Genomic DNA, 17,036 nt, shown 5'->3' with positions numbered 1-17,036 from the left:
TCGGCGGGAATGTTCGACTGTCCATTTCACTCTGTCGCGTGCTCCACTGCAACTGCGAGAAAAAGGGGAGCCCGCCGTGCTCCATCCTCACGGCCCACGTGACCTGCATGGTACACGGTGTTTTTGCCCACTCCTGAAATATTGTTTAGCAGAATTCTGTGCAGCTCAGATTTGAACTCTCCTTTGAACCATCATTCTCCAGTTGCAAGCCGTCGATCGGCTCTCTGTTTCCTTGCGACGGTTCTGAGCGGTCTTGCGAGTTTAATTGACCACCATGAAGCCGCTTCTCAACTTCGTCGTCGTCCTCCTTCTCCTACCCTTCTCTTTCGCATTAAAATTCGAACTCGTTGCACAACCGGGCCACAGTTCAAAAAATGAACGATGTGTACGGAACTTTGTGGCGAAGGATACCCTAGTAGTGGTCACCGCGATCGTGAGCGGCAGGAGAGGCGATGGACAGATGGTGAACATGCATGTATGTGCTCGGACGGCAACGAGAAGATATTAATTGGGGAATTTCTCAGGAGCTGGGTTATATCGGACACAAGTTACTAACTGCTTGCTCTTTTGTTCAGATCAAAGATGCTGTCGGTAACGACTATGGCCGGCCGAAAGATGTCGCGGGCGAGAAGAGAATGGCCTTCACCAGTCTTGCAGACACCGCATTCGATGTATGCTTCGAGAATACACTAACCGGCCGATGTATGTTCCCGATCTCAAACTTTTCCATCGCCTTGTGTCCCAAAACTAACGAGATTTCAAGCCAACACTCCCCACCCTTCCCGTCATGTTGAGTTAGACATCGACATCGGCGCAGATGCTCGGGACTGGTCGGCCATCCAGGCCTCGGAGAAGCTGAAGCCCGTGGAAACGGAGCTGCGACGGATAGAAGAGACGGTCAATGAAATCGTCCAGGAATTGGAGTATCTACGAATGCGGGAACAAAAACTTAGAGACACCAACGAAAGTACGAATGAACGGGTCAAATGGTTCGCGTTTGGGACCATGGGCATGCTTGTTGGGTTGGGTGCATGGCAGGTGGTTTATTTGAGGGCTTATTTCAGGTTTGTTCTCTTTTGGCGCTGAATAGCTCAAGGGTGCCTTGATCCATGCTAACGTGTTTTCAACACAGGTCGAAGCATCTGATCTGAGCTTTTCCTATTTTGCGGAGGTCGTTGTTTTAGATCGGCAAGGCTGCGAGAGAGAGCTTTTGTGATTCAAAGCACACAAAGCTGGGGGCAAATACAAAGTACATCGATGATCAAACGGCATGAATGTGTCCATGCATGAATCTTCCTGAGAACTACCTACCTACCTCCTCTTAATCGGCCAGAAACGCGCTTTACATCTGTTGCCATAGATGACCTGTTCATGTTTTCTGGCTTGGAAGAAGAATTCGGATGCTTGGGGTTAGCAAACCTACCGCCAGTGGCTTAAGGAGGAAAAATTGAAAAGAAGAGCAGTGGTCCATTTCATTCAAGGATTCCGGTCCCACTAATGGAGGCCCTCAGCTGCCAAATCAACCTGATCTCGTGATGAATCAACTCGATCAAGATATGCAGGAATTTCCTCGACCAGAATCGAGTTCGTTCATGTCCTTGAGGGCTTTTGAAAAGGAAATGCTTCTTTTACGTGAATCTTCATGAATACTTTTCTGCGCACTTCTCCGGTCCTCTTCTTGTTCGATTCTCCCGACCCTTTCGGATACTCAGCGACATTCTCTTCAAGACTCTTGCGCGACTTGCTAGGTCAGAACATTCAAAGAAGTCTCCGCTCATGACACCTCCGACGAACGCCCTTCGAAATACGCCCAGGGTCAGTTCGTCTTCCCATCTCCCCGAACAATGGCGTTGGGTTGCATTCTAAATTCACTACAGATTTTGCTCAGCCCTTTGCTCTAAGATCAGTTCCCCGATAGAAGAATCTTGGATCAGCTTGAATTTCTCAGATGCTTGATCTAAAGATCCTCACTCATCCACACCACCGGTACCATGACTGGGACCAAGGATTGTGGTTCCGACAAGGCTCATGCAACGGGATATGGCAATTCTCAATTGTATGATTCAGAACTTCCTCGACCGTTTCCTGCGATGACGACCCTCAAACTCTCGATATTGTCGTCAGATGGATGCACAACGAAACTAACTCATCTCAACTAAAGATCATGTCCATTTTACCTGCATACAAAGCTGCAAACAAGTTTTACATTGAGAATGCGCTGATCGACTTGCTCCGACCCAATTCAGTAATCCCAAACAAGCCTCAGTTTTCGCTTGGTGCCGAGAACAGCCAGTTTTACGTCCTCCGAAGTCGTCACTGTCCTTCCCGGCAAGAAGCCACACAGCCCACAAAGAGGTATTCATCGAAGAGTGTCCGTTTTTGGTCAAATATCCCAACATCGAAATGAAAGAAGCATGCTGAAAGAAGGTGGAATTGTCAGATGATAGCTGCGAGGCTTTTGATCAATTCATCACCTGGGTCTATTAGATGAGTCAATCCCCGAATCCAACAAAGGTATCATTCATGCGATGCAGGCGTGGACTCTCGCAGAGAAATTCAGTGGGCCCATTTGGCAAAACAAGCTCATTGAGGGAACAATGAAGTACTTCGAGGAAATGCGCAATATTTGGCCATCTGACTCGAAATGTATCAAGAAGCAAACGAGATCATGAAGATGCATCGGAAATCTTAATGACCAGACAAGATTTTTCTACAGCAAAGCTACTTTGGGGTGTAATAAAGGCCGCCAAGGTTCCTTCTTCCCACAGACCGAGCAAGAGACGCAGTCAATAAGAGTGCCCACAAAGCACGGTGCAGGTGAGCAAGATTGACGTGGAAATGAGAGATCATATTAACATCATGGGAGCAGGGGGATCTTTGGGAAGGCAGCAGCCGTGAGAGATCGAGTGGAATTGCTCAGGAAAGGTTTGGAAGGGAGATTGATCGTTGAAAGGCTAAAGAGACAGATCGGCGTTCTAGGAGGGTTGGAATGTCAACTCCAATCGCTCGGCCTCGTTCTTGTTCCCGCATCATCTGATCAAACGGAGTCTGGAAGGTGAACTCGGTGGAAGTTCTCTAATGTTCGGCGATGTCATCTGTCGACCATTAGGCTCCGAGATGGTTCGAATTCGGCTGTAGGACAGCTAGAGACTCGGATAGAGCTAATAATGCAAGACTTTTGTCAACGATGGCCTGGCGAAGAGGCTGTTCGGTCTTTTCCAAAGTCTTGCATGTCAGAATCTCCAGAAATGTTTTGTAGCGGTCTTAGCCCATCCATCTCCATCAGTGATTTTGAACAGGACCCGGGTTACATGTTCGAATAAATTGCATGCAGGACAACTTTCGATCAAACTTTTGTATTATACATGCGGTTTCCGAAGAAGCCGGTCCTAATTTTTAGCCTGAGCAAGATCTGCGGTTTCGAAAGATACCTTGCCATCGCGGCTGACGCTCGCAACTGATAGTTTTGGCTGCGGTTTGTTTGATAAATACGTCGGCGCAGATTGAGTAGCTCCTTCAGACCTTCCTTTCACTTCTTGGGACGCGATGATGGCCTCATGAACGACTCCAGCCGGAGCATCGGCGATTTCATTTACCTCCTGGGCTGTCAATACATCATTGACCCTGGCGGCTCGGCTTTGAATTAAGATCGTCGTGGGACCTTGAAACCGCAAGAATAATCTGTCGCCCCAAATAGTTCTTCGGATCCACATTCGTATCCTCAAAAGCAAATTGGCAACAAATTTATAGGTGTCGCTGGTCTTCAAAGTCTCCACAAACTTTGATGAGGGAAAGAAGTTGCCAAGTTGAAGCGGGATTTGAAATCGAACATTGGTAGATTTGAATCGATAGGGCTGAGGCAGGGGAGAAGGCGAAGAGGCCGAGTAGGCTAGTATGTTCGAAGGGTGGACGATATAGGTCTCTCCAGCTGCAAGTTCAATTGAATAGACCTGCCCCTGGCCCGCCAGGGCGAGGAGACCTCTTCCGCTCACGTCGGAGCTTCCCCAGTAGGCCAAGGAGAGTTTTGTGCTCAAACTTGGTTTTATGAGCAAAGTATTTCCAGTCCATGCCAACAAAGCTTTTCTTTGTGCCAACTTCCAGTCTATCGTCCCATCCAGTTGAAGAATCGCAAGCGTGGTCAACGGTGACCTCGTAGATATCAGAGCATGTATTGAGGACGTTGAGGTAATCTTTTGATACAGGAAAGGAATCCCGACCAGGGCGCGCCGAATCGGATTGAGGATTCGCAGAGTTGAGACAGTAGAGTCCGGGACTCCTGCAAAAGCAACCAGTGTTCCTCGACGCGTATGCAGGTCTTGAGAAGGAGAAAGAGCGACAGACAGTAGCGAGTAGGGGCTTCCCAGTACTTCGAAGGTGGCATCTGAATTGTAAGCGACCTTTTCCGGCTTTCTGAGATGTCGAACTCACCCGGTGAAGCTGCGGACATTGATTTTCCAACGACATTAATTTTGCTGCTGTCTGTGGCTGGCGTCGCTTGCACCGAAATGTATCTGTATCCGCCAACTCTTCTTCCGGCGACCTGGTGCGCTGGAAACACCCATTTTTGCGACAAGTTTGTCAGGCGTCGCAAATTTGGGGTGGCAACTAAAGGCATTTCCGCCAACGTGCCAGTCCAGCCTCTCTAGAAGGATGATTGAAGTCAAGGACGCATATCTGTTAAGCTTGCCAGGGTTATTTCTGTGAACCGAGCTCCGAATCACGTAGGAAACTTTCAGATGTCAAACTTGCCAAGGATTTTACAACCTGGCCCGCTGCTTGCTGCTTTGTGCAGCATTTTGGAATTTGGAACATGAAGACTGCTGTGTCTCCTACAAATCGCCCATACCCGAATAGTGGGCGCAGAAAACGCCTTGGCCTCGTAATGGAAAATGGACCATGAGAAAAGATATCCCACCCTGATATTGGCAGTAGAGAAGCGTGCTTATGGATGAAACCCTTCGTCGTGAAGCTAAGGCTAAAATCAGTCGAGGAACCGAAAAGATGATCAAACAAAATGTCCCCAGTCCACGCCTTAGATGGAGAGCACAGTCTCAATTCTGAAAATTCCCCCCCAAAGAGAAGACACAGGCACAACTGCCCCAAATCTTTCAGTCCACAAGAACATCGACCCAGATTCATTCAGGTTGCCGTGCAGGTTGTTATCCCTAACCAGCAGCAATTGGCAATGGTCGTCCTGGTCGTCCTGATCGTCCTGACCGTCCTTGAAGGTCTAATGTGGAAAATGCCCCAGCAGGCCCTGGAGCTTGGGCTGTTGCTCTTGGAAGCCAAAGCACGAATGTAAGCTGTTGTGAAAGAAAGACTCTCGAGGAAATGGCTGATTCTGCTTGCAGCTTCGGCATATGCACTGCAATCAATCATGTAGGAGCCTTGGCTCTATCGCCGGCGCTTCATTAGGAGATTATACTGCACAGCCCGCTCGAATCTACTCTTATTTATTCTCCCCAGATGGAATTTTTGGTGAATACCCTTATCTCCTCCCTAATCTCGTTGCAGCGGTAGTGATAGTGATTGCCATAACCCAGGGATGGGTATTGCTGGAGGAAACTAACCCTAGGGTGCGGTCACTGTCGAGAAAGGTCCCGGCTGCTTCTAAACACCTTGCCACAGAGACAACGCTATTTAAGACCCTGGATGCTATATCAGTTGCCTCAGCCGGCTGTCTCTTATGTCGCCGGCTCCGCTCCTATCCCGAATGATCCAGCCTTCGACTTTCGATCGCCTCCGTCGGCTCATTCAAGCCGTTAGTAAAGATCGCTTCAAGGACCAAGTCTGCTGTTGAAGATGACGGCGAGGAGCAAGAGCCAAAAGCTGGGCCCATCAAACATTTCAGTAAAGCTGTCGTAATGTGGACAATTGCATTGATCCTCATGTGCTATCATCAAGTGGGCTTTTCGTCGCTTCTCCCTGTATGTCTCCTAGGCTATCTCCTAGGCACGCCTCGACGGCGTCCGCACGAACTCGATCTAAGAGGAGGCTTCGGCATGTCTCTCCAGAAGGTCGGTACCTGACTTGCTGTCAATGGCTTCATTTCCCTGTTCGTTCATGGGGCTGTTTTCCCTAGATACGTGGCGAAGCTAGGGATTTAGAAAGCTGAGGTATCCCTCATTCTGTTCTGCCCCCTTGTGGACCTTGCAGTGCCGTTGGTGTTGCTTCTACTGAACCCTGGTGTTTGCATTTTCGTCATTCCCGCCTTGCAGAGCTTCGCCCTCACGAACGCGACCGAGTCCTTGCTGGCACCCGGCAAAGTCAACGGACTGGCGATGTCGGGCTGCTGAGCCCCGAGTACTATCGCCCCAGCTTTGATTGGCATGGTATACAGCATTCTGGGATCAGGTGGTGCCTATTTCAGCTTCGCAATGGTATCAACTGCAGCCATCATCGAGTATTACTTCACATTTAGGTCCAAAGATGGAGATACCACGATTCTTCGAAGAGCCTCAACAGCAGCAGGGGCACCTTCTTCGACTGATCTTCCACGGTAACGAGAACGAAGCGAACTTCAAAATCGCCAAACTCTGATCCAACAAGGGCATTGGTGACTTGGACCGGTATTCCGGGCGCGGACGGAGTGGGCTCGATTTCCGCAAGAAACTGATCGGTGTAATTACGTTGCCTTAATTGCATATAGAACGGCAGCATTTGCATTCATAATGGCAGGGCGCTCCGGACTCAACTTCGCTTTCAGATTGTGCGGCAACAAAATGAATTTCAAGCATTTACTCTGTACTCTACCCACTCCTTTTCGTATAACGACTCAGGCCTGTGCATAATACCCACCACTCGAACGACCTCAATGACACCTTCACCATACCAATTGTCGATCGACGGGACCTGGTAGCATCACCCGATCCAAATTCCATCGCTCTATAGAATCCCGAATCCTGAAGGCCAAAAAGCCGCCTCCGCAGATGTGAGAGATTCCTCGTATCATCTTTCGAATCGATGGCCAGGTGCCGCAAGAGAGACGATTCCAGGTACTAATTCGGGAGGGGTTCTGGAAGAAAATGTCTCGAGAGGCCCCATGATGAGTTGCAGCAACCCTCCTTTCGAGCATAAGCGTTGCCAGAGCTTCAGACCTAGCGTTTGTGGACACAGCGTTTTAGACAGGAGCGGGCATATCGTTCTCAGGACCGAATTCAGAATCTCAACTTCGGTCTATTATATTTCGGATCGCTCCGGGCGGAAATTTGAATTTCAGGGGGAGCATACAAGTCGTCAATAACAATCTTGGCGGTCCTGTCCGCGGGATTTTCGCGTTGAGTGTTCGACTGGCGTCACATCTCAGCAAGAGATGTCGCAATAACACCGCCCTTTCTCCTTAAAACTCCCTGATTTCTCCAAATTTTGGTTATCATTCCTCTTAAGCGAACAGTGCGAATTTGTTGTTTCTCTTTGTGACTCTTGCATGTGGTTGGCGGAAGCAGATGCGGGCCCAGTGGTAGCCCGCTGACGGTTGCCGCCTGAAGATCAGAAGCATTTTCACCAAGCACCATGCTATCTCGGACATTTCGCAGCTGCGGGAGGCGGAAACTATACGATTCTATATACCCTCATCTGAAGACATGGAATTCTGGCTGCCGGATACCTGTGCGGACCAGTGTCCGCGTGTTCACGCAGACAGCCTTCGTGAGACGCGATGATGGCGCTAAGAAACCGATACAAGCCACCAAAGTTGCAGAAATTATCACCGGAAAGTCGAATGCCACGGAAGTGACCAACCCTGAATCACGGCAAAAGGCAGAGTCCCTCAAAGCTGAGCCAGACGTGGCGAAGAAGGACGAACTTCTATCCGAGAAGGGAGTCTCGAACAAGGAGCAGCGAAAAGTCGATTTCGCCATCATGAAGGAAATGGTCCAGTATCTGTGGCCCAAGGGAGACTGGGGAACCAAACTTCGAGTCGGCACCGCTTTAGGTCTCCTTGTGTCAGCCAAGATTTTGAACGTCAACGTTCCCTTTTATTTCAAAAGCATCGTCGACTCAATGAATATCGACTTTCTGGCCGTCGGTGGCACCGCTTGGACGGTCGCTGGATCCATGATCGTCGCATACGGTGTCACCAGGATTGGGGCGACATTGTTTCAAGAATGGCGAAATGCTGTGTTCGCCAGTGTTTCCCAAAAAGCAATCCGAAATGTCGCTCGCAATGTTTTTCAACATCTTCTTCGGCTCGATCTCAATTTCCATCTATCAAGGCAGACGGGTGGGTTGACACGAGCCCTGGATCGAGGTACAAAAGGTATCAGCTTCTTGCTGACGTCCATGTTATTTCACATTTTCCCGACGGTGTTGGAAATCTCCATGGTCTGCGGCATCTTGACATACAAATATGGACCCCAATTTGCAGTGGTGACTGCAGCCACCATGATCGCATATTCGGCATTTACAATCACGACGACGTCTTGGAGAACGAAATTTCGAAGACAGGCCAATGCAGCCGACAACCAAGGAGCGACAGTGGCGGTGGATACCCTCATCAACTACGAAGCCGTCAAGTATTTCAACAATGAGAAATTCGAGGTCAGCCGATACGATAAAGCTTTGAAAAAGTACGAAGACGCGTCGATCAAAGTAACGACTTCGTTAGCATTTCTGAATACCGGCCAGAATGTGATCTTCTCCAGTGCTCTGGCTGGCATGATGTATATGGCAGCAAATGGTGTGGCCAGTGGTGAATTGACGGTGGGAGATTTGGTCATGGTCAACCAACTCGTCTTCCAGTTGTCCGTGCCCTTGAACTTCTTGGGTTCGGTTTATCGAGAACTTCGGCAATCTCTTCTGGACATGGAAACGCTGTTCAACCTGCAGAAGGTCAATGTGACCGTGAAAGAAGTGGCCAATCCCCGACCGCTCGCCCTGACTCGAGGGGGTGAAATCAAATTCGAGAATGTCACCTTCGGCTATCACGCTGACAGACCAATTCTGAGGAATTTGAGCATGACCATTCCTGCTGGAAAGAAGGTTGCCATTGTTGGACCAAGTGGATGCGGAAAATCGACTATCCTGCGATTGTTATTTCGCTTTTACGACGCAGAATCTGGCAAGATTCTGATTGATGGACAAAATATCCAAGACGTCAGCCTTGACAGCTTACGACAAAGTATCGGGGTGGTTCCACAAGACACCCCGCTGTTCAACAACACAATCGAGCATAATATTCGATATGGTAGGATTGATGCATCCTTCGACGATGTCAAAGGGGCGGCCCAGCGAGCAAGAATCTTGGATCTAATCGAAGGTCTACCTGCTGGATGGAACACGATGGTGGGTGAAAGGGGCATGATGATTTCCGGTGGTGAGAAGCAGCGTCTTGCTGTAGCCCGACTTCTCTTGAAGGATCCTCCGTTGTTGTTCTTCGACGAAGCAACATCGGCGCTGGATACATATACCGAACAGACGCTGTTGCAGAACATCAACAGCATTCTCAAGGAGAAAGCAAGGACGAGTGTCTTTGTCGCTCATCGACTACGTACCATCTTTGACAGCGACATCATTTTTGTGCTTAAGGAGGGCCAAGTGGTCGAAAAAGGTACTCATGCAGAGTTGCTAGCGTTGGATGGGCTCTATGCCGACTTATGGGCCGCTCAGGAAGTGTCGATCGGGCAGGATATGGGCTTCGAACAATCACTGGAAGAAGAGCGCGAGGCCGAGAAGAAAGACGAGTGATCGGGTCCTGGCGGGGAGGCATTCTCTGAGTTCTCCTCAACGGGTCTCCATTCTAGTCATGTTACCACGAAAAATTGTTCCCGTCCTCCAAGGGAGTCCCCATCATTAGTGCCATTTGATACATGCCCTCACCACTGCCAATTGAGCGTGCGCAACACCTTTTGAGGTCCCTGACTCGGGAGATATTGCGAGAAAGGAGGTTGAAAGAGAAATTCTAGAAAATGGTCGCTTTTATTTCTCACCTCGGTCGGTTGGGTCGGGTGATGATTGCGAATCGAAGATGGAAAAGATGGAGAAAATGAAGAAGCCGAATCTGGATCGATGACCGGACATCTAATTGCCCAGGAAGCGAGATGATAAGAAGCTTTGTTCCGAGACACCGGGGTGGTTCGTGTTTTGCACGTGGCGGTTGAGGATCGAGGAGAAGGCCCACTAAAGAGCCAGAAAAGGAGTGCCCACGGTTTCTCGGTCAGAGTAGTTGAAGACTTGGTGCGCCCTCAACCCCGCCGATCAGTTGGCGTCTTTGACAGTCGAGTGTCGTGCAGAATCGACGGCCTGGCGGTGTCAATCGTGGAAGATGTGGTTAGAAAGAGAAATTGAGACCCATTGTGACAGATCAGACTGACAGGTATATACTGCTAAGCTGCGGTCGTATGGATCATAGCCCTTGCACCATCACGGTATCCATCATTTCCCGTTCCTTTTGGATCAAATTCTGCCACGGGAAGTTGTCTCGCTACCACTGCCAGGTAGTCGCACTAGAAGCCTAGAAGCCCTGGCTAGAAGCGTAAATGAGTCTTGTTGGGGGGAGGGTAAATGGCTAGCGACTTTAACGGTCGGGCTTAAGTGTAAGGTCAGGCAGTTTAGGCGGTCTGGGCATCAACAACTCGGGCCTAATCCTGCCTAGCAGTCCTTAGCCTCATCTGAACATTGTCTATCAGTCAATTAAGCACGCCGTGAAGAGATTGCGAGCTCGGCCAATTCCCTTTCTTGCAGGAACGCATCCACTGCTACTCTGGCTCGCTAGCGAGAAATCCCACTCCATCGCTCCTCCATAATGATCCATTCTCCTCCCAGCCCACCGCTCGTTGCTGGCAACGAGCACGACGTCCTTTCTTGGATCTCTCGTGCAGATACCGTCATCCTCTCCTTCCACGCACCTTGTGTCTCGTCGTGTGTCTGCACAGCCCAACATCTGACAGATTCGGATTCAGTCTGATTGACTTCAAATAACCTTCTCTCCTGTTGCCACCGTTCGTTTCAAAGTGCTGAACAGGAAAAGCCGAATCAAACCCTCAGAGGCGCACCGCGGCATCCCACCTTCATTCGGCATCATATCAGGCCTGTCATCCCAGATCGGCAGGTGACCAGTTATTGTCCCTCTCCAGACTTACGTCTTAGCATTTGAGATCACGTTTCCTAAAACCGTTCGTCCGCTCGGGAGCCGGAAGGGCGCGAGAATCGCACACATACGGTCATCTCATTACCACACCCTTTGCGTTCCGAAAAACCGAAATCGAAGGAGAGAGCAAGAATTAGACCTTTCATACCAGGTTGTGGGAACCTTGAAAATAGAGGGATCTCGTATTCATAAGACCCGCCACAGATCAGCTTACCTCGTGGCCTCGGATTATAGGAGTCGATTGCCTCGAAGTATCTGCACATTCCTCACCCATCGACTTTTTCCAACTGTGCCGTCCACTGTCCGCTTTTTCAAAATGGGTCTCATCGACAAGCTACAATCTAGTAAGGCACATCTTGAATCCTTGAATACTCAAGCCTGAGAAGCGCTCACACGCAACAATTGAGCTAGTGACTAATTGTCTCTGATGCAGAACTCGAACTCTACCGTCTCGAGCAAAAGTATGCCCGTCGCAAGAACCGTACGACCTTTACCACCGGCGCACAATATGTGGATGGAGAATACATCTACAACAGTGGCCCTGACTCCATGAGAAGCCCTACCATGTCGACCAACTCGACCGGACAATCCAACCGGTCGAACAAAAGAAACACGGCGATGTGGATACCACCTGAGCAGCGCAGGTGATGGTAACATGCATCAATCTCTCGAGAATTGCATTGACGCTTTGGTATTTCTTTTGTATATTTTAGTGGCTTAGGTTTTGCATAGCATCGGAGTTTGGACGATCGCGCGAGCACGGAGTACAGTATGACATCCTCCATTGGTGTCATTTGGGAAGATAGAAAGAGGATGAAGGTTCGTCATGAGGACTGTTCACCGGGTCACGTTCGATATGGAAGACGAGCGATCGCTTTGGATTGGGTTGTGTTGGATCTTCCGTCCGGGGGTGTTTTTGATCAGCTGGGTCAATGACTGCCGCCGAAGAGGCTTTACCGGCAGCATAGTACTAAGCAGAGCAGATCAAGCAGAGCATTCATCCCCTATCACGCAAGCGATGTGAAATGGGAAACGAGATTACATCCGTCGCGTCATTGGGCATTTTCTTGACATCGTGTCTAGGCAGGCTTGTGGCTTTTGTCTTGTGCTAGGTGGCAGCTGTCATCCTGGGGTGCCTTGACCGCCGCCATGAATTGCTCCATAACTGTTCAAGTCTGGGGCTCGAACTACTGCTTGAACTGTCTAGGAGACCGAGGGGCTGCGATCGAGAAGTTCTATTCGTTTTCCTGTGCCTTACATATGCAGTTGTGCAAAGAAAAAATGAGTCTCGCCCGAGACTAAACTTCCTCGTGTATGGACCGGTTCACTATCTACGTGCATGGGATATGTGGAGTAACCAAAGTGCCAAATCTGGTCTGAATGTGCCTATCCTACCAAAAGAGTATTCTAGTCGTCCCATAATATTTCAACACATTCACGGGAACCCTTGAGTATCTTCGAGACAAAAAAGGATGAAGCAATCATAGAATTCCCTTTGGGCAATGTATATATTATGTAAGCGACTATGCTGTGGCACGTGGATGTCACGTGGAGTATATTCGGCAGACCTGGTCGTGCAGAAACAACTTCATCGATGCCTCAGGTAGCACGTTTGTTCCAATGAACAGTGCACGACTTTCGCCACCAGAGCGTACTGTACACAGAAGCTCTTCGCGATGTTTGCGATGGGAGCTCAGTTGCAATTGCTCCAAAACTAAGCCTGACCCTCAAGGCATCACTCGCCCAAAATACTGAGTGGCTTCAACTAGACTTTGCTGCTTTCAATTCTCTGAAATCTTCAAGCATTCAGTTTCTCCGCCTAATGCCATGTTCTGTGCCACCATTCAACAGGCAGTGCAAGTCCACCCTTGTTGTGCATTCCGGCCACAATTACCAAAGGCGAATGAGTCCAGTTCGAAATCTTTCAAAGGAATCCAAAAGGTGAGTACACTCATGATCAAGTTCATTTTCTTTTTCCCAGCTCTGATTCATGATATATGGCGAATGGCGATGGATTTCAAATGGCGTTCTCTTCTCAATGCAGCGAAAACCTTGCGAAAAGACTGCCCAACTGCCCAAATCACTTTGTCGATCCAATCGCCTCGCCCTTGTGGGCCCAATTTCGTATCCCACTGTTCTCATGTACCTGCTTCCAAGTTCGCTCCCGGCCCCGCCAACCAGGCCAGTGAATCACGGCATACGCGTGAAGAAGAACGTAATGTAGTATTGGTATTCTTCCTTCACTGTCATGCGACATCATACTATACCTTTTTGGAATCCAATTCCCGTCCAATCTCCACCTCGCAACAAGGCTGAAGAACCCGGAACCGAAACCAAAGCCAAAGGACGAAATCAGTTCCAGTCCTTCCAAAGACCTCGCATCATCTCACTTCATATTTTGTCATGATCATCAAAATCACCACGATTTCTTTCCCTTCTCTCGATCTCGACTACTCCCTGCCCTTGCAATGCCACTAGCAAACTTGCCAAAGCCGCCCGCCAGACCATGTCCGCGCTTATGAGGGGCAGGTCTATCTCCCCCGGCGCCACCTCCTGTACCTGCACCAGACCCTCCTCCCCCCGCGGCGCCGGGAATAGTCAATCCACTGCCCGCTTTGACCAGGCCCGAGCCAGCAGTGTGGCCGTGCGAAGGACGTCCCAGCCCGCTGCCGGCCCTGAGGCCGCCTTTGCGATCGGCCTCGTCATGGAGACTGGCACGGCTGGATCGTCCGCCTTCGGCGCCATCGAGTAGACCCCTTGTCACCGGCCCGCCCGCGGAGGAGGGATCGGCATCGGCTCCGCGTAGAAGGCGTTCATTACGTCGGCGCGCTTTCTCTTGTGTCTGTTTGAATTTTTCGAGGAGTTCGGGCCATTTGATTTCGTTGGCTGAGGAGCTGGCGTCACGTGTGCGGTTGAGACGGCCTGCGACGGCTGTGCTGGAGGTGGGCGGGATGTTGGACGGTGTCATCCCGGTTACCATGCTAAAAGAAAGGAAGTTAGGATCATTCGGAGAGAGAATGAGGACGAGAGGTGAGAAGGTGAAAGATTACTGTGGGACGAAGCGAGGAAGGAATGCGAAAGAAAGTAAGTAAATACGTACGATGGTCTTGCAGGCGTAGGCATCGAGGCAGGTGTATGGAGCAATCCTATTGCTGAGACGCTGTTGAGACGATTCTTCAACGCGCCAAAGGCAGAGGATTGTGGAAGTAGCATCAAGAGCCCGTACAGACATTTGTACAAGTATGGGTATCGGTCGGGCTCGAGGAGTTGGAGGCGTAGATCTGTCGGACATATTAGCGACGCTTGATATACGTGAGAGGAGGGGGAAGGCGATGACGTACAGGTAAAGACCGGACTCTCGAGTAATTGAACCAACTTGTCAATCTGAATGAGCATATTGACCGTCATCTCCAAATCCGCGAATATCTGTAATAGGTTATAAGCCTGCTCGTAAGCTTGGGCTAAGAGGCACAAGGAGAATGTGGCGACTGCATTATAGCACCAGGCACGGAACAGGGCGACAAAGAACGTCTGGCCGTCTTTGCTTTCGGGGTTTCGGAGAGATTTTCTCAGCTCGGCCAGTTCTGGTGCGGTGATGAGATTGTTGTTCAAATTCTGGACCATGATGCTGGCGAATTCGATGTCCTCGTCCTTCTCGATGCAGTCGGCCAGCGTTCTGTAGATCCGTTCTGGCTGGAGATTAATGCACAACTGGCGAATAATCAAGTTACCCCGGATTTCGAGAAGCTTTCGGTCCGTGGAGAACAGCTGGAGCAAGGCCACCATGAACGATGTGAAATAGCCGTCTTCGCTGTTCTTGGAGATTTGGGACAGAAGTTGCAAGTCTCTCGTGACGACCGCCTCAGCCGGGTCGGAGAGTGTCTTTAGGAGAGCTGGGAACGTCCCGTCGTTGAACGCGAGGACCTTCTTCGGAGCTTTTCGGTGCAGCATGATTAACCAGCTCAATGCTGCCACTCGAGTCTCTTCATGTTCGTTCAGGAACTGCAGAGTCAATGCATTCACGGCGGCCGCGTAGTCGAGATCAGCGATCGGTTGTGGTGAAGGGGCCGTGGTGGACCTCGGAGTCACTTCTGCAGGAGATGTCTCCAACTCCGCAGATGCTTCGGGAGGGACATCATTCTGACTTGATGATGGAACTGGAATACTTTTTGCTGTGGTTCCGGACTGTCGTTTCTCTGGAGCTTCACCATCCCGAGCAGATATCAGGGCGGGAGTGCCGGGAGCCTTGGCGCTGGTGTCGTCAGTCGACACCTCATCCTGGAATGTGACGATGTAATCCATCAGCGACCTGTTTACTTTGCTTGCCGTTGTTCTGACTTGTTCTGACTGTGCCGACAACGCTGGCAATACCCTAGACAAAAGGCGAGGAACAAATTGCAAAATTTCCTCGGGACTGATTTCGAAGAAACTGTCGATCCATCGTAGTGCGACAATGCCAATCTCCTCTTCTTTTTGTTTTGATAATCCTTCCAGTCGTAAGTTTGGTGCCGGTTCTTTACTGGATGAAACGTCCACAAACTTTAGGAGAATGTCGAGAATTTGGGCATGATCCACCTGAACGTCCTGTCCGGGTATCCAATCACCGTCATTTTCCTCCACTCCATTTGGATCGTCCTGACCCGTTCCAGATTCCGTGTCATCAATAGCATTATCATTTGAGGCACTGCCACGGGCCGTGGTACTATCCGGCTGGCTGTTGGGAGCAGGTTTAAGGTGGCTAGCCCGACTTCTGCGACGTTCGGCAATACGTCGTTTGATTTTGGCAATCTTTTTGATCTCGCCAAGGAATCGTTCGAGCAAGCCTTGCGTTGCCACGTAGACGTCACGGTTCGAATCACCGAGAAATTTGAACAGTCCTCCAAGAAATGCAGGTAAATAGTGTACAAGTTCCAAATCCGGAATGGTATCAAGAAGGGTAAGCCATGACACCAAAAAGGTTCGAGTAAAGGGGTTGAGGACGTGAATACGTTCTTCGAGAAGGGGAATGAATTTGGCGAGTGAGAAGGTCGTAGGAAACTCGGAGCTTTCCTTGTCAATTTCGACAGGTTCACCATCTTCGTCGGTGAAATTCAGGATCGAGACATATGAAGCCGCAGACTCGGAGACAATGTCTTTAATGAGACGGTCTAGGAGTTCCGCCCCATTCTTCACGGAGAGTTCAGAGTCGGCGGCAAGCTGTAGACCGCAGTTAGCCACAGAAATCCAGGAGAACGACGGCTGTACCTTGCAGAGTGCATCGAAAATGTCATTGAAGAAGACCAGAATCTCGCCCTTTGCTACTTTGGCAATATTGTACAAAGCCTCGCAGGCATAGTAACGTACACGGGCGTCTTGATCGGTAAAGCATGCCAAAACCGGTGGGACGATCACTTGCAGGTACCGAGCAACCTCATCCTGGAATCACGACCCCGTCAGCTTTCAAGCTTGAAGGAGTGGTAGTCAAGCCAGCCTTACCGAGCCAAGGGCGATTGAAGCAGCCGCCAGTCCGATCAAACCTCCATTGCGAGCATGAGGCAGATGGACAGCATAGGCATAATCGTGGCATAATTGGTCGATGGTCTTTCGGATCTTGTCATGGTCTTTGGCGGCGCTAGCTTCTCTGACAAAACGCTCAAGCCTTGTCCACATTAGTGATTGATGCCAAAAGCTCGGACAGTATTCGGTCATTACTCAAGAGCACCTTGTTTTCGTCTATCATAGAGCTTGTCGGTCAGTAAACGCTGAACCGCGGGATCCATGGTGGTGTTTCTATTTAGTGAGGTGGGTGGGCAGGATCATCCATCGAATGAGAAGACTGGCCGATCTGTCGAGCCGAATCGGGCTTCCAAATCCGGGAGCTAGGTCATCCAAGGGCGGCCATCTTGGAAAGATCGAGACTTCAAATGGATCATGGACGCGCAAATATGGGACTCGTTGGATTTGTGGTGAT

General features: G+C 49.9%; 6 protein-coding genes across 6 annotated transcripts; 4 read left to right on the top strand and 2 right to left on the bottom strand.

The window, feature by feature from the left end:
• Positions 1–274: 274 nt before the first annotated feature.
• Z518_10028 (endoplasmic reticulum vesicle protein 25) lies at positions 275–1,086 on the top strand (the record flags this gene model as incomplete). Its single annotated transcript, XM_013412644.1, has 3 exons — positions 275–475; positions 576–702; positions 764–1,086. The coding sequence occupies 3 exons, from the start codon at positions 275–277 to the stop codon at positions 1,084–1,086; spliced, it is 651 nt and encodes a 216-aa protein (XP_013268098.1).
• Positions 1,087–3,389: 2,303 nt separating this feature from the next.
• Z518_10027 (uncharacterized protein) lies at positions 3,390–4,615 on the bottom strand (the record flags this gene model as incomplete). Its single annotated transcript, XM_013412643.1, has 2 exons — positions 3,390–4,381; positions 4,429–4,615. 2 exons carry the CDS (start codon positions 4,613–4,615, stop codon positions 3,390–3,392), a joined length of 1,179 nt encoding a protein of 392 aa, XP_013268097.1.
• A 399-nt stretch (positions 4,616–5,014) lies between these two features.
• Positions 5,015–5,415, top strand: Z518_10026 (uncharacterized protein; the record flags this gene model as incomplete). The annotated part of the gene is made up of 2 exons (XM_013412642.1): positions 5,015–5,298; positions 5,352–5,415. 2 exons carry the CDS (start codon positions 5,015–5,017, stop codon positions 5,413–5,415), a joined length of 348 nt encoding a protein of 115 aa, XP_013268096.1.
• Positions 5,416–7,512: 2,097 nt separating this feature from the next.
• On the top strand, positions 7,513–9,684 carry Z518_10025 (iron-sulfur clusters transporter atm1, mitochondrial; the record flags this gene model as incomplete). The annotated part of the gene is made up of 1 exon (XM_013412641.1): positions 7,513–9,684. One exon carries the CDS (start codon positions 7,513–7,515, stop codon positions 9,682–9,684), a length of 2,172 nt encoding a protein of 723 aa, XP_013268095.1.
• A 1,718-nt stretch (positions 9,685–11,402) lies between these two features.
• Z518_10024 (uncharacterized protein) lies at positions 11,403–11,734 on the top strand (the record flags this gene model as incomplete). Its single annotated transcript, XM_013412640.1, has 2 exons — positions 11,403–11,430; positions 11,520–11,734. The coding sequence occupies 2 exons, from the start codon at positions 11,403–11,405 to the stop codon at positions 11,732–11,734; spliced, it is 243 nt and encodes an 80-aa protein (XP_013268094.1).
• A 1,768-nt stretch (positions 11,735–13,502) lies between these two features.
• On the bottom strand, positions 13,503–16,845 carry Z518_10023 (uncharacterized protein; the record flags this gene model as incomplete). The annotated part of the gene is made up of 7 exons (XM_013412639.1): positions 13,503–14,067; positions 14,187–14,367; positions 14,428–15,555; positions 15,607–16,282; positions 16,331–16,501; positions 16,562–16,724; positions 16,778–16,845. 7 exons carry the CDS (start codon positions 16,843–16,845, stop codon positions 13,503–13,505), a joined length of 2,952 nt encoding a protein of 983 aa, XP_013268093.1.
• Positions 16,846–17,036: the final 191 nt, after the last annotated feature.

Source organism: Rhinocladiella mackenziei (assembly GCF_000835555.1).
Source record: "Rhinocladiella mackenziei CBS 650.93 unplaced genomic scaffold supercont1.8, whole genome shotgun sequence".
In the NCBI taxonomy this organism is placed as follows: domain Eukaryota; kingdom Fungi; phylum Ascomycota; class Eurotiomycetes; order Chaetothyriales; family Herpotrichiellaceae; genus Rhinocladiella; species Rhinocladiella mackenziei.
This window is presented reverse-complemented; position numbering and strand designations above follow the sequence as displayed.